Source organism: Corella eumyota, chromosome 7 (assembly GCF_963082875.1).
Source record: "Corella eumyota chromosome 7, kaCorEumy4.1, whole genome shotgun sequence".
Classification (NCBI taxonomy): domain Eukaryota; kingdom Metazoa; phylum Chordata; class Ascidiacea; order Phlebobranchia; family Corellidae; genus Corella; species Corella eumyota.
The window spans coordinates 2,495,961-2,512,331 of record NC_137496.1 but is presented as its reverse complement, the minus strand read 5'-3'; the positions used below and the strand labels follow the sequence as shown (position 1 = coordinate 2,512,331).

The window sequence follows — 16,371 nt, the reverse complement described above, 5'->3', positions numbered from 1 at the left end:
ATCATATAACAAAGCTAGGTGACCTATGACCCGGGACTGCACCGTAGGCAAATTCCGTTTGGTTGCTGTTCTCTGCAGAAGGAATGCTGCATTTCGTTCTTATCTGAACAAGTAAGTTTTTTGTTCACATATTATTAACACAACTATATATTCACACAATATTGTCATAAATATAATTTTTTGTTTAATTTTTACACGTGGTTTTATTTTTCGGTCAATGTTAAAATGCAATGTAAGTTTACAGTTTATAAACCTGTGTTAAATTTTCCGTTTAATGTAATTCCACTTAAACCTTAAAATTTTGCTTAAACAGATATGTAAAATGTCAAAATTTATAAAACTATATCAAACTCTGTTTTAAACCCAATTTCCTATTGCCTAGCAACTAGATAATTCTTATATAATTTTTATGTTTGTGTATACAAATTTTAATTTACTTTAATGCAACACAAAATTTTTATTTTGGTCATTAATATGTTTCTACATAATATTTTTTTGTAAAATTGAATTTTTTTTTTGGTTAGGTAATGTAATATTATATTATATAATACAATCAGACAATATAAGTTTAAAATATTTTATTTTTTAACAGACAGACAGATATTTCTGGCAGTCGGTGAAAAAAGAAAGATGAAGAAAACAAAAAATAAGGCACTAAAGACTGCGAAAGGTAAGAATTTTATTGGTATTGAAATTTACTTTATACGCAATATTTAACAAGATTGTTTCGCAGTTATTCTTTTATGCCTAGACAACAATCAGATAGTAAAGAATTGTAGTAACAGCAAACTTTTGCTTAGTTAAAACAGCTTCATTTTAATTTGTAATAGTATGCAGACTTTAGTACTAAGTTTTATCAAAATGTAGAACTTAAATTTCTTGATTAAAAAGAATTTTGCAAAAGAATTTAAAAATATTGTTGTTTTTATTTTAGTTTAAATATCACCAACAGTTATTTACAATATAAAGAAGAAAAGGTAGCTTAAGTATATAAATACATAAGAAAACCAATAATTACAAAACCTATAATAAGCTATTTTAGAAAATAGGCAAAATGATTAGGCTATACATTAAATATTCTGTTTAGTCTTGGTAAAAATTATTTATTTTCTTAAATGAATTAATCTATAAGTCAGTGACCAGACACAATTAAGCTGTTTGCAGTCAATCAGTTATTAAAAACTAAATATGTTTGTGCATTTTTATATAGTTTAAAGGTAAATGTTCTTTTTTAAAAGTAATTTAATTGATTTAAATTTTTTTAAAAGGTATTTTAAAATTAAGAAATTTAATTTATATATAAACGCCAAAACGGAATTCAGAATTGTTTAATGGTTATTCAATTCACAATTTTTTAAATGTTATTAAGCAATATGCCTTAACAAAAACTGTTACTTAAAATTAGCGTTACCTTTTCTTTTTAGTTGGGTAAAATGCATATTCAAAAATTGGCTACTTAAATTTTGAATATCATTACCTTACCTGAGTAAATTTTACTTTCCTTTCAAAAGTAAAAGTTCGCAACTTTCTTTCGTCCTTTGTTCGCGTATAAACTCGAATCTGAATTCCCAGAGTTCCCAGTTGGTTGCCTATCTTTCCTGTGTATAACTAACTCTGCATGCTACAATGCTGTTGATAACAAATGTTCGCACATCTACTACTGCTACCTTTGCTGGTGAGCATTTCTTACCTTCGTGCGCGGCGGGAGAGGGGCTTTTTTATTGGTATAACGACCGGCGAGCGACGAAGGTATGATCGAAAGGTGTCTGCTTCGACGCTGGACATTTATGACGTCACAACAAGGGTTTGTTAGCGCACGTGATCACGTTTCGTTCCCACGTGGGTAGCCACTGTCCAAGCAGAGAAAAAAGGGATCGACGAAAATCAACAAACCACAATCGTTTGCCAATCTTTAAAGATTTCTTCTCGGCAGCTGTGCCACTTTCTTTCCGTCGTGTTTAGATCGAGGAGTAAGACCTAGTTAAGTAGTTACGTCTTTGGACTTCGAGTCTAACAAGTCATCTTTGCAACGTGCCGGATGCATCAGAATATTCATAAAGAGTAGTATGTAGAATATTAACGTTTTGTCCCAGTTTAAAGTATTATGATACATAGATAAGTGCGCACGGAAAATATAAATCATAGCTAGCGACTTTAAAAACGAAGTTTAGTATTTCAAAACATAATGTTGTGTATTTTTTGAATAATATACTAGGCACAACAAAGTTTTATATAAAGATATAAACGTAAGTTATTAAACTTATTTGCAATTTAGAATGGATCAGAAGACTTACAGTTCAGTTAAGTCAAATTGTTTTTATTCAGAAAAAGTCTTCATGAATTTATTAGTTTAAATATTTATATCTTAGCATTTAATGTAGTTGTTAGTATACATACAGGTAGATATTCCGCAAAATATTGTGATGTATTTTATGTATGATATAATAGTAACTTCCGTTTTTTGGTTTTGAAAAACGAAATCTCACCAATTCATATGGCAAGAATTCATAAGCATTGTCAGACGAACTTACAGTAAGATCATTTTTAACTTGTTTTGATTTCGAACTTTTATCTAAATGATGCAATTAGTTTAATTTAAAAGGGAGTCGGTATTTTTCTTATAAAAAAAATAGAAAGTTTGGGTTTTTTGTTTAAAAAGTAATTGCATTTTGGTAATATGTCGGGCGAGTAAATTAGACAGAATATAGCAAATATCGCAGTTCAAGTTTATTTACCTGCGACCTAATCCCTACAGCGGACGTAGCCAATTAAAATTAAAGATTGAGCTGCAAAATAACACCTCATTTCGGCAAACTGCTTTGTTAAGAGTCGTCAGAACAAAAGGGTAGCTTTACACGAAAGTTGTTAGATAGAATTTGTTGTTTTATTAAAAATCGAAATAGGAAATTTTCAAGGTTTATTAACTGCAGGAAATATAAATTGTGTGGTTTGGAAAGTAGAAAGGTTGATAAAAAATAGATTGTGCAAAGAAGCAAGAAAAGTTAGAACAAAAAATGTTTATTTTTTAGTTGATTTTATAGCGCCAATTAATATGTATATAAAAATGGTTTTATTTTTACTCGGTTACAGATTTTAAAATTATTATTTTCATAAAACTATGCAAATTTTTCTGCTACATTTTCTTCATCTTATTAACTCATCGACGTCATATTATCAAAACTTCGCCGTTCTTAAGTTTCAACTCTTATCTTTATAAATGAAGATGAACAACGTCGAGTTTTCGGAAAGGCTTGCCACACGAGAAATGTTACATTGTGGCGAGTACGGTGCCGAAAACGGTGCACTCAGCCCTATAATGGCACCGCTTGATGTGCACCAGCACCAGGCTGCCATGGACTTGCACAATCAACATTATTTCCACCAGCAACAACAACATGCCGAGCAATTAGCACAGCACCAAATCGCGTACGGTCATCACTATTCCCAACACGGCGGTTCGTTCGTACCGCTAGGTGAACACGAGAGCACTAATCCACAACTTACAGCTCTAAATGGACGAGCCTACGGGGGCAATGCCCTTCCATATCACGGGTACCCTCATCACCCAACGGGAAATCAAGGGTCAAACCCCGATGGGGGGTGGGGTGAGAATAATTCGCAAAATCGCGCCCCTACTTTTGAAGAGCTTCGTTGGCGCGATGCTTATAGAAATATACCAGCAAGGGGTAAGATAAAACATTTAAAATATAAAATTATAAAACATGTGTTGGGCTCTAAATGTCATTAACACATAGCCCGTTGATTTAACGTAAAAATTTGTGATTTTTGCTGAAAATTTTGAGAATTTTCTGGTAGTTGTAAAACTTTAATGGGCCCCCTTTCTCTCAAATATTTCTCTTTTCTGCTCTCATGTCTGACCGCTTACATGCCGTGATAGTCGAATTGGGGTCAGCTGAGTTTAACTAACGTGACGTAGGTATGGACATTGCGCGGGTCAATCGGTGTCGAGACAGTTAACGCTCTCCATTGAAACACAACCCAACACGTCATAGGCGTCTGGACGTTCAAAAATTTAAGGAATTTCGCTAGAATTTTTTAACTTGAATTTTTAGGGATATTTTTAGTCATATTTTTGTGCATTACCTACAATTGTTTTAAAGTGTTTAGACTTGGTAGTTTTAAATTATAAGGGGCTTGTAAGACTACTTACTAGTCGTTTTTTAAAAGCCCGCTCTTGTCTTGTTCTTCTGCTTACTGTTGTCGCGGATTTTTCGTGATATCAAATCATGAGCAGTTATTTCGAATCTCAACAATCAACAAAAAGCACTCCCTAATTCCGACCAAAAGTGTTTTATAATGATAGGATATTTGGATATTTACTTTTGAGGCTTGGGAGAATTGGTTTATTATATTTTATCACCATCAATTACTCCAGTTTTTAATATTGCTTTTACTTGTGTTTTGCAGTTACATAACTTAACCACAGACTGCTGGTCTGGTTTACCAAATCTTCAATTAATGTTTAAATTAGAATTGAAATTCAAGGCGCTTTTTTGTCTGGTTGGTTACTCGTAGAATTAAATTACTAATTTTGTCGCTTCCTTTTCGCAGATTCGCTTCATTAATTAGCCTAATGAGCATCACTACAAATGTAAAAATGCGAAATGAATTTGTTACGCTATCAAATAAACTATAAACCGTTAATAAATTAGATTTGTTGAAATAATATATTACAACATGCTTCTAACACAACAATTTTGAAAAAATCGTTTTGGCAAAGCCTAATTCAAAAATCGAATTTTACCAAAAATTTTTGAAAACAACTTTTTTATTTAATTTATTAATTTTGTTTTTTGTTACAGCTCAGATCGAGATAATACCATGCAAAGTATGCGGGGACAAATCGTCTGGAATTCATTACGGAGTTATCACTTGCGAGGGATGCAAGGTATGTTTTGAAATATAACCAATTTTTTAGTTATTTAAGTTTAACAAGGTACAGTTCATAAGTTAACACTTGTGCTAAACATCATATAACAATCACTGACTAACTTTAGTAATTAGTAGTTGAGAATATAGTAAATTGGGCAAGGACTGCTAAAAAATTGAATCAAGTTTTTGGACAAGGTTTTTATCATTATTGATAACGTTCATTTATTTGTATACAAACACACATCCAATATCTCCAATATACACTGTTAAAATCAAACTTTAAACAAACACTTTAAAATGACACTGGATCCGACTATTGTCGACCTACTGCCCCACTTTTCTTCATTTTCACGTTCCCTGTTCCTCGAACCTTACAACTTCTGTCACCAACCTCACGCGCCATTGTGTAGCGCCCTACGTCACCAGATCGCTTTCGGGATGGATGCGCGCGACGCGTGATGTCATTGTTTGGTGGAGTTTTAACATAAGGGGTTGAAATTGCGCGGATACCTATCCAGCAGAGTGGATACGGGGGATAGAAGGAAATATCAGATATTGATACCTTCTGTGATACTTAATTAAAATCCTGAAATTTAGATGATAATAATAAACAGCTTCCGCTACCATTTAATACCAACATGATATAGATAGCTAAATCAGGTGTTTTAATCTAGGGATTCTTTTGTTTGAAACATAATCACTTAAATACACAAACTCGTATATTTACATCCTGTGTATTATTCTGTAAATAACCGAGTCACGTGGTCAAGGGAATCACACCTACCTACGTCATAGGCTCACCGGAACTTGACTGTTCCCATGACACGTCATTTCCGTAAAAATTTAGGTCAAATTTCGTTGAATATTCTCATGTTAAACATACGCGATGTAAATACTACTTTGCGTAACTTTTAATCCAACAAAACAAATGCAAATCGTTGTCTTTTTAGATTTGTTTCATATATACATTATAACATGCTGCATTTAAGCATTTTTTGTGTATTATTTTAAGGGTTTTTTATTTAAAAAGTGAAACAACAAGATTTTAAAGTATAAATATATTTTAAGTTTTTTTATTTATTTTTTTAAATTATTTTTTTCAGGGATTTTTTCGTCGAAGCCAGCAAAACAACTACGCTTATTCATGTCCTCGTCATGGCAACTGCGTCATAGATCGAACCAATAGGAATCGTTGTCAACATTGTCGCCTGCAAAAATGTTTGAGAGCAGGAATGTCAAAAGATGGTAAGTGTTCAATATTTAAAAAAAATCAACTTTAAAAATTTTTACAATTTCAATTGCATTTCAATTTTCTGAGTAAACAAATTGAATTCACTTAAATATAACAGGGCTTGTTGTTTGTTTATGTTATGATAAATGTAATCCAAATCCTTACAGCCTTTGTATATGTATTACCCAGTCCCAGCCTATTAGATAAAGATTGCAAGGCCCTGTGTTTGAAGTACAAACAAGATAGTTAAATCACCGTCCAATAATCATTGCGTTACGGATTACATTCGGCTTGTTTGTTCTTTATAGCCCTCCGTGCTTTCAAATAACAAAAAATAGGTCATCGCGCCAATCTAATGCGGTTTATACCTGTGTGTTTGGAAAACAATTTCTCCTCATGTTTACTGTTCAAAAAAAAACAGCTACTTGACTCTTTGGTAACCTTACCTTCGTTGAGTTGGAATTACCTTGCCCGTTGCTTAATCCCTATATCGTGTTTGCTTCTCGCATTAACTCCGGCCGCAAACTCGCTCAAAGGTTGTTGTGTAATAAATAAATCCCCCGACGCCATGTTGTTTACATTTGTTCACTGGTAATCTCGGCATCGTGGTTGGACATGTAATCAAGTCTCTGTACAAGCTGTAAAACTTGCAGTTGTGCTCTGCGGTGTACAGCTCTTGTTTAAGAACAAGATTATCTCACATCAAGTCTAATTAATTGGTCTCAGGTTGTATTGGCTTGTAAATATGTGGATTATGCCCTGTGCTTACAAGCTTTGGAGACTTGTTAAATATAACACCAACTTCTTGAATATTTGCTCACCTTTGTTAAACTTATCACTTCAGACAATTTAAAATATGTTTAAAAGTTTTACCAAAATTAAATTTATTTTTTGAATACTTTTTCACAAAAACTTTTCTTTTATTTTTTAGCTGTAAAATTTGGTAGAATGTCCAAAAAGCAGAGAGATCGATTGTATTTGGAAGTTTTAAAACAGCAGCAGATTCGATCAAATAGCAATCAAACTGAAACTGAATCTTATTCCACTGTTCCAACTTTACCTGCTGTCACATCTGCAAGAAATAGGTATACAGTAAAGCTTTTTTATGTTACATGATTAGCATATTGTCATTTTTTATCTGTGTAAAAGTCTTGTTAGATATCTTGTTTGTAAATTACTTGATTGCAAAATTAATCACATAATGGCTATTTCTTTATATAAAAGTCTGGTTTAATATTTTCTCTATAGTAGTTTCGGGTTATTACATCATATTTAAAAAAAAAATTATTTTCACAAACACATTTTTTAGCCCACAATTAGACATGAACACTTCTCCCCTACCCCAATATTATGCACCTTCTGATTCAACCAATGAGGATACGCCACCTGGCTATCCATCTCCTCCTCCGCCAATCAGCGACAACTCAAACACTGTAGAAAATCTAACCAATCAGCAACGAGTATCTACACCCCCTGGTTCATCGACTAGATGTTCCCAATTAACTAATCTAAAACCAACTCAAGTTAAAAGTTACCACAACGAGAGAAATAATCAACTTATTATGAGTCTTGGGAGTGATTTTCCATACCCTACTTTAGGTAAGTAAAGTTAGATGCATTGTATATGTTTTATAGTAAAATAGTTTTGTACATAACATAAATAAATATATTAAAAAAAAATTAATATATTTATTTCGCAGATGACCTTGTATCGAATATTTGCGAGGCTTATTACAAAACTAGTCAATTTTCTTTGGAAGAAATCAAGCAATTCTCCAACAAGAACAACGCACAAGATCCTCAGCAATATCAAAACTTGGTAAGAAAGAAATATATTTCAATTGTTAATAAAAATTATTATTATGTGTCTGTTAAGAATATTATACATTACAACACAAATTTTCTTTAGCCTTACTGTTGTATGTTTTTATAGACACAAGATGGTATGTACAGTCTTTGTGCTGAGAAACTGACCGTCGCTATTCAGCATGTTGTTGAATTTGCGAAACACGTGCACGCATTTATGACATTGGAACAACAGGATCAAATTGTTTTACTTAAATCTGGTAAGCATTGGTTTAGATTTGTCATGTTTTTGTAGTAAGCTTTATGTTATAACGCATATAACGCATATGTTAAAGCATTATGTAAGTGTTATCATGCACTGATAGATGTTCTAACTAATTACGTTAGAAGTTGTTCTCACATCATGTCTAACCCACATCAATTCGGATATTTTTTATCACAAAAATTTAATAAAGTATTTGTTTAGGTTGCCTTGAAATCGTGATGGTTAGAATGGCCAGAGCATTCAATTCAGAAGCACAATCAGTTTTATTCGATAACCAATTCGTTAACTTTGAAACGTTCAAAAAGCTCGGTAAGTCATACATCAACAAATTTATAATTACTTTAAAATAAAGCAATCTATATATTTATATGAATTTTTATAACTCTATTACAACAAACAATGTCTTATATTCTATGTTGTTTAAGGTTGTGACGACTTGATCAGCGGTGTATTTACATTGGCTCAAAACATTGAAACCCTAAAACTTACTGAAGACGAGATAGCCCTGTTTACCTGTGCAGTGCTTATAACTGGAGGTTTGTTATTATCAAAATATCAAATTTTTAAGTCAAGTTTTTGGCTTTTTTTATTAGCTCAGTTATTTTTAACAAATCAAATTTCACAACTCTTGTTTTTATTTCTAGATCGGAGCGGACTACGTCAGCCATCTCGTTTGAATAAACTTCAATCTGTAATTCTCAGTGTTTTACAAGATAGATTACAAGAAACTCACGCCGAGGACCCTGACATAATAGCTAAGGTAATTTAAACCTGGTGTTTGTATAACTAAAAATAAAGATTTGGCATAATTTTGAGAAAATGGCAAAGTTAAAATATACAAAAGGGTGTGTTGCAACACATAAATATTTTCCGCTGCAGATGTATGCGAGGTTTTAGTAAACCACTTGCAAAATTAAAATAATTAAAAAAGGTGATACGAAATTTTTAAATTTTTTGATTTTATTTCAGCTTTTGATGCATTTGCTGAGTCTCCGATCGTTGAGTTCTCTTCATTCAAAATACATCTCACAATATTCCTCCCGTCTCCCGTCCATCGCTCTTCCTCCTCTTTACACTGAGCTCTTCTTTGGAGACGAACCACATCCGCCCCAAGTTGATCCCTTAGAAGAAAATGCTCTTCCTGATGTAAACCAGTATTTACGAAAAGATCAGCACATCCTTGACAACAGAAATGTAATACACAACCCAGCACTGCAGGGTGGATTTTACCCGGTACCTCATATGGTGGACTCCAAGTCTTTGGTTCTTAGCTTAGATCCTGGTTCCAACTTGAGCACCGGCTCATCTACGATTGACAGCGGGATTGTGATGCTAAATGGAACCACTGGTAATGATATGTTCAACTCTGGAGCAAGCCGAAGTTCTTCTACCTCAAGTGTAAGTAGTAGTGGCACGGTTCCAAACGGAAATCTAAGTTGTGAGGGTATATCTCCAATGTTGTCCGAAACCAAGTCGATTCCCGAGGACGCCCACCCGCGGCTGGACGATCCCATCGAGTCTAGCCACTTGGCGGAAGCAGAGAGGCTACTTGAGGAAGCAATGCACGAACAGACGGGAATGAATTCGTCAACTGCTGTGCCAAGTTCCTACACTGTTCAAATGGCGATGTTATCACGAGGCCAACAACCTGGTGTACATCATCATCACCATCATAACGGAGCTGAGCCATTATCACACCTATCAATATAAAGATAAATTTTCTTTAAAAGTTTACATAGTTCGAACCAACCTCTCGTGGGTTCTATTCTGCACCGTGTATTTACAAGTTATTTATTCTGTCATCCGACCACAATACTGTTTAGTTCGTGAAATGCATTTTTGCAGCTTTTGTCGCCATATATTGAAATTTTCTATAAAAGGCTATGGACATATTAGCCTTTGACCAGTAAAAATTTTTAATTGCAGCTGGCAATCGCGTTTTTTCTACGTTTTTTAATTGGAATTACTTTTTTTTTCATGCACTAGTATTCTGCGCATTATATCCGTTACCATTTTTAGAACATTTATTGAAATTCTTGCCCGTATAACCTGTACATACAAATTGGCCTTGGGTGCTAATTGAACACCATATTTTTATTAAATATTGTGTGTATGCAGTAAAGCAATTTTTAAAAAGGTGTTTTTTTTCTTTTTCATAGTAAAACGATTACCAAAAACCTGCAAAGTTATTTGAATGAGTATCTCAATTTGCTGATATTTTTTTTTATAATTTACAAAATATCTGTATTTTTTGTGCACAATATTTTGTGATAAGGCATAGGTGTGTTTGATATCTACTTCTTATTGACCAATGCGTAGCAACGATAATTAATAAACATAATTAATATATCTTGAGACATTTTGAGACGAATATTGCAAATTTTTCTAAAATAATTTTTTGTCATAACAACTCAAAATCTTAAACCATAATTATGCTACATCAAATGATGCTTAAAACAAACTTTTTGTAATAGTAATGCTGAATATTGTATAGTTGCTTTTGGTTAAGCGTTCTCACTGTGAAATCCGCTTTTTTTGTTCTTTTGTACAAAACCATTTTCTCCCATTTTTTTAAGCATTTTTTCCTTTTAAAACAACCAAAAACTGTTTGTATAATTTGGTGAATTTATTGTGCCCACTTTGTAATTTTATTAAGCAAATGTTAATTCACAAAAACACCATTTTTAAAAACAAAACATGTCATATGGTTTGGTATGACAGCAAGCGCGTAACCGCTTAAATGTATATACTATTATTTGTAAGGTGTTTTACTTTTTATACGTATTTGCAATTAGCCATAATATTATCCACATTTGTTCGCCTAATATCATACGAACCTAAGTCTAAATTTATTGAATAGTTCTTGCATCTTATATGGCTATTATCAGTGTTGAAAATATGAAATGCTGACGCGTTTTTATTACCTCTGGTTGTCATTCAAGACAATACTGCAACACCTCGATTTTTTTAAATATCTTTTGCTGCACCTTTTTTATATAATATAAAATTGACATGTATGGTAATTTCAATAAAAATATCTTATACATGCTTTTGAATTGCGTATTTTGAGTTGTTAAAGTCTATAAAATTATTAAGGCAATCTAACTTAAACATAAATTATTTTTTGTAATTTTGCGTGCAAGAAGTTAAGCAATGTTGATGGATATGAATAAAAACAACATTTTTTTGGGTTGAATGGCAGTAATTTAAACACACAATTTTAAATATTAATTCGAAAAGGTTATTCTAAAATCGATATAAACTATTATATATGTTTTCCATATTTAAGAATTAATTGTTAATCATTTTATTAACTGTATTTATGTTACATTATTTTAATTATATTGCAATATCTAATAAAAAAAATTTGTTTTTTCCACAATAAGTTAAAGTACATGTAAATTTAAAAAACTAAACTTGTGTTAATTAAATGTAATTAATAATGTAATTTTAAAAGTACGCAAAGCGAAAGAGAGAAAGGTTTATCGCATGCGCTTCTTGTACTGTAGTATAATATAATACACGCCATTACATACTGTAAATCAATTTTTTTTAAAGTCCCGTCATTTGGTATATATGTATACATTTTTTGCAGCGAAGAACAACGCAGCTACGTGGCTCGGTGGTATGTCTCCCGTCTGGAATGCCAAAGGTTCGAGGTACTGCAAATACACTTTTTAATAAAGGGTCGTATTTGGTAAGATAAGTATTAGGATTCGCGAGAAATTTCTAACTTTTCTCTTAGCTCTTCATTTAGTACTGTCGTTATTTTTTTGTTGAACGTATCACACTAATTGCATATATTTTCAGAAAAGCGTAACTTCGCATCGTTCTCGTTAGCTGAACGGTTAAGGCTCTTGACTGCTGGGCAGATTGCTCGGGTTCGAATCCACGCTTGGTAAGTATTAACAAGTCTGGTAAAAACACAATTTTTAAAAATTTGATATGCATGTTAACCTTACAACAAATGTACGTTTAAAAATTTAGGTCTTGAGGTTCAACCATCGTAGCTCAAGCGGTAAGTCGACAGACGTGTCCTCGATGAGTCGTAGGTTCGATTCCCAGCGAAAATAAGGATAATGACAAGTATTCTTAAAGGTAAAAAAATTTTAATAAATATTTAAACATGTGTTTACGTTACAACCTATATACCTTCAAATTAGGAGGACTGAAAGTGCCGCCTCGGTAGCAGAGTGGGATAGTCTACGCGACAATGTTTGGCGAGGTAGTGGGTTCGATCCCCACTGCTCGGCAAAGACAGTGTCGTATCGAAAGCACGGGTTCGATTCCCTTCGATTGAAATAAAAAATTTATCTCAATCGAAAATAGAAGGGGGGAGGGTAGACAGCCCCCTGGAAAGAAAACAGGGGGGTTTGCTGAATTTTTTTCTGAAAAAACTACAGCTGTATAAAATGAAGAGAAAAATTCAGCAAACCGTCCTGTTTTCTTCCCAGGGGGGCTGTCTACCCTCCCCCGTTCTATTTTCGATTGAGATAAATTTTTTATTTCAATCGACGGGAATCGAACCCGCGCTTTCGAGACGACACTGTCTCTGCCGAGCAGTGGGGATCGAACCGACTACCTCGCCGAACGTTGTCACGTCGACTATCCCACTCTGCTACCGGGGCGGCACTTTTAGTTCTACTAATTCTAGGATATATATGTTAGTTGTAACGTTTAAATATTCGTCAAAAACGTAAGTACCTTTAGGACAATTCTAAGTCGCTTTGGGCTTGCTGGGAATCGAACCTCGTACCTTCACGACATTCCGTAGCCGTCTATTCCGTTGAGCTATCGTGGCGCTGATATCAGCATTACAATTCTACGTAGGTTATATTGTAAACACACGTTTAAATAGTTAATAAAAATTATATTACCTTAAAGAATGTTTTTTTTTCTAAGTTGCTTAACTGGGAATCGAACTTACGACTCCCCAACATCAGGTCTTCCGACTAATCCACTCGGCTACCGTGCCGGATGTTTAAGTTAAACATATTGAACGTTACATTGTTTGTAAATTAAGCAAAATTTTAATTATTTGTTAAAAAATATATTTATTTTATATTAATGTGTATACTTTGTAGAAGTGAAATGATATCCAAGCTTTAAAAGTGGAAAGGTGGCAAATAAATGCTTTAGAGTCGCAGAACAGAGCTGGCGCTTTTATATACGTATACCTATATTTAATAATTTAATTTATTTTTTATTTAAACTAAATTTAATTTTAACTAATTTTTATTTAAACTTATTTTTTTATTACATTTATTTATTTATATTTTATTATATAATTTGATTATTTCGTGCACATTTAATTGAAATACATTTTATTTTAAACGTATTTGTGAAAAATAAACTCTTGTTCGATATAATTTGTACTGCATTCTTTATAACGACCTAAAGCGAAAAAGAGAGCTATGCGACAATCCTCTCTAAAATAAAACAAACGTAAAATATCGCGTCTTAAGCGCGCTAGTGCACTGTAGTATATAGTACACAGTAATTACATTCGACGATTTAATTTTTTTTTTAGGTCCTAGGATTTGGTATGTACGTATGCATTTTTGCAGCGAGAAACAAAGCAGCTACGTGGCTCGATGGTATGTCTCCCGTCTGGGGTGCCAAAGGATTCAGGTTCGAGGTACCGCAGTTACACTTTTTATTTAATAAAGGGTCGTATTTGGTAAGATAAGTATTAGGATTTGCAAGCAAATTCTAACTTCTCTCATAGCTCTTCAGTTAGTACTGTCGTTATTCTGTTGTATTCACATTACCTTCTACTGTATCGTATGTTTCATATTCAAACCCCGCTGATTCCGTCTAACAAAGGCGGAAAAACTTCTTCCGCGAATGCGGCGGAAAAAAATATTTTATTTTCCGCGAAATCAAAAGTCAAAAATCGTAATTTTTTTTTAAATTTCGAAAAAAAGGCCAAAAAGTGGTGTTTTTGGCCTTTTTTATCCTCAGTTTTGCACAAAATATTAATTTACTCAAAAACTACAAAAGATAGCGCGATAAAACCAAGTTTATTGGACTCAGCACCCTCCAATACACATTCTGACAAAGTTTTAGTGAAATTGGGGCCAAAAAAATTTTGAAAATTTCGGAAAAAAAATTTCGACGGGTAATTGCAAGCAAAATTTTTCAAAATTCTGAAATTTTTTTATAAATAAAAAAAACTGAAATTTACAGTGTAGTATAACACAGGCATTTAAAATCGATTGCGCAAAACAAAATCTAATAAATTTGTAAAATAAAGATTTTACAGCACTTTTTCGGTATTATGATGACGTCACTAATTACCGTGTGATTTTTTTTTTACAAAAAAAAAAAAAAATTAAACGTTCATTCCGCCCTACTTTCTAAAAAAAGTTAAACATTTCTACATAGTTTAATTACAATATGTCGCTAATAACACTGTTAAAGTGCCTAAAATTATTTATTTATGAAAATGTGTAAACATGTGCCAATATATAGTAGGATACACGACTATTTCTAAATTAAAAAAGTAAAAAAATGTCGGGTAAACTATATGCATTACCATGGTTTATTGATTTATTATTAGTTTTATTCATTAATAACATTGTAAAATGCTACATATCCGAATACATTAACATACAATGAATAAGAAATTCAATAATTGAACGTTTTTACTGCCATTTCAAACTTTTGCTTGCAGCTTAGTGCAATAGTTCAGAATAAGAGCGCAAAATTGAAGGGACAGAATATAAAAAAAAACTAAAAATCGGCCTTTTTATAAAAAAGTAAGAACAGGCGGAGTCTAAAAAATCAAGGAACAGGCGGAGTCTATAAAACGCGAAAAATATAAAACGCGGAAAATATAACGCGGAAAATAGGAATTCGAATACGTGTTAAAAAATTTAAATACAATTTATTACATGTTGTGTTGTTTTTTGTTCTTTCAAATGTTTATTTACACATTCTTAATTTAACAAAATTACGTGCTTGACGTTTATTATTATATTGTTTAAATAAAAGTAATTAATCAGCATTGTGGCACACATAATTAGGTTTAAATGTATAGGGTTCAGATGGCGTTATTTAAATGCATTTATTTGCATAAGACAGTGTTTTAACTAAGGTGCATAGAAACGGGGCAAATTATTTAATGGGACAAAAAATAAACCAAAAAGTACGCAACATAGGTGTTAGGGGTGCTTAAATAAAGGCCTAAATGATGGGAACTCTGTAACAAATGGGGCATAAGAGATTTACAGGGTAAAGGTCTAGTCCAATAAGAGTGTGCTTAAGTGGTTTGAGTCACAGGACATAGACTTAAGGGGTGCTATGTTAAAAATCGTGAAAAAAAGGGGTGATTTAATAAGGAGGTTTAAACTAAGATGTGCAGGTACATTTTGAAGTCTTTATTTTCAGTCTATCTTCAACTATTGGGTATTGGCACATCGAGATTTGTCCTCAACACTTACTAACTAACTTCTTTCGTACTCCACTAACTTAACTATTTTAAAACATAATGGCAAATGGGTAATAACATCCCAAACTAATATGGTAATAACATCCTAAACTGACATGAGTTACCACAGTTTGTCCCCCCTGCTGCACTGACATGAGTTACGACAGTTTGTCCCTGCTTCTACATTGACGATAAATAAATACGAAGCACACATTTTCAACACGATACAACACAGCACAACAAAATAACACAAAAAGCAAAAATTAACAGCACTGCATGTCGTTGTGACGTACTTTCTTAATCCGGAGTAGTTAACTATTCCAAAAAATTTGTAGTTTGGTGTCTTGACAATTGGCTACATTTGTTGTAATAACTACAAAACATAAATATATAATAATATTTTTAAAAAGTAATTTAAAAAAACAGAAAAAAAATAACGTAAACAAAATATATAGTAAAGTTTACGTTAAAAAACTTGAAATGAGCTGTTTACAAATAGATAAAGTTTAAAAAAATTAAGGTAAAGAATTACTTGGGTTGTAAAAATGTACAGTTGACCAGATTTCTCTTTGTCCCCCCTTTCTTGCTTTCCTCTAGTTGTGATTAAGTACTTCAGGCTTATTTTCATACATCGTTTGTGTCTTGAAAATTTAAATTTTAAAATTCAAATTTTGATAGTAAAGTAATAAACATTAAAGATGTTACATTAAAAGGATTCTTATTTATCATAAACAATATTTAACA

General features: G+C 32.5%; 1 protein-coding gene across 1 annotated transcript; it reads left to right on the top strand.

The window, feature by feature from the left end:
• The first annotated feature begins 73 nt into the window (after positions 1-73).
• On the top strand, positions 74-11,175 carry LOC145759055 (nuclear receptor ROR-beta-like). The gene is made up of 12 exons (XM_082572786.1): positions 74-111; positions 593-670; positions 4,824-4,909; positions 5,997-6,138; positions 7,056-7,209; positions 7,434-7,723; positions 7,825-7,943; positions 8,058-8,190; positions 8,397-8,504; positions 8,621-8,731; positions 8,840-8,955; positions 9,165-11,175. The coding sequence occupies exons 2-12, from the start codon at positions 631-633 to the stop codon at positions 9,903-9,905; spliced, it is 2,040 nt and encodes a 679-aa protein (XP_082428912.1). The 5' UTR covers positions 74-111; positions 593-630; the 3' UTR covers positions 9,906-11,175.
• Positions 11,176-16,371: the final 5,196 nt, after the last annotated feature.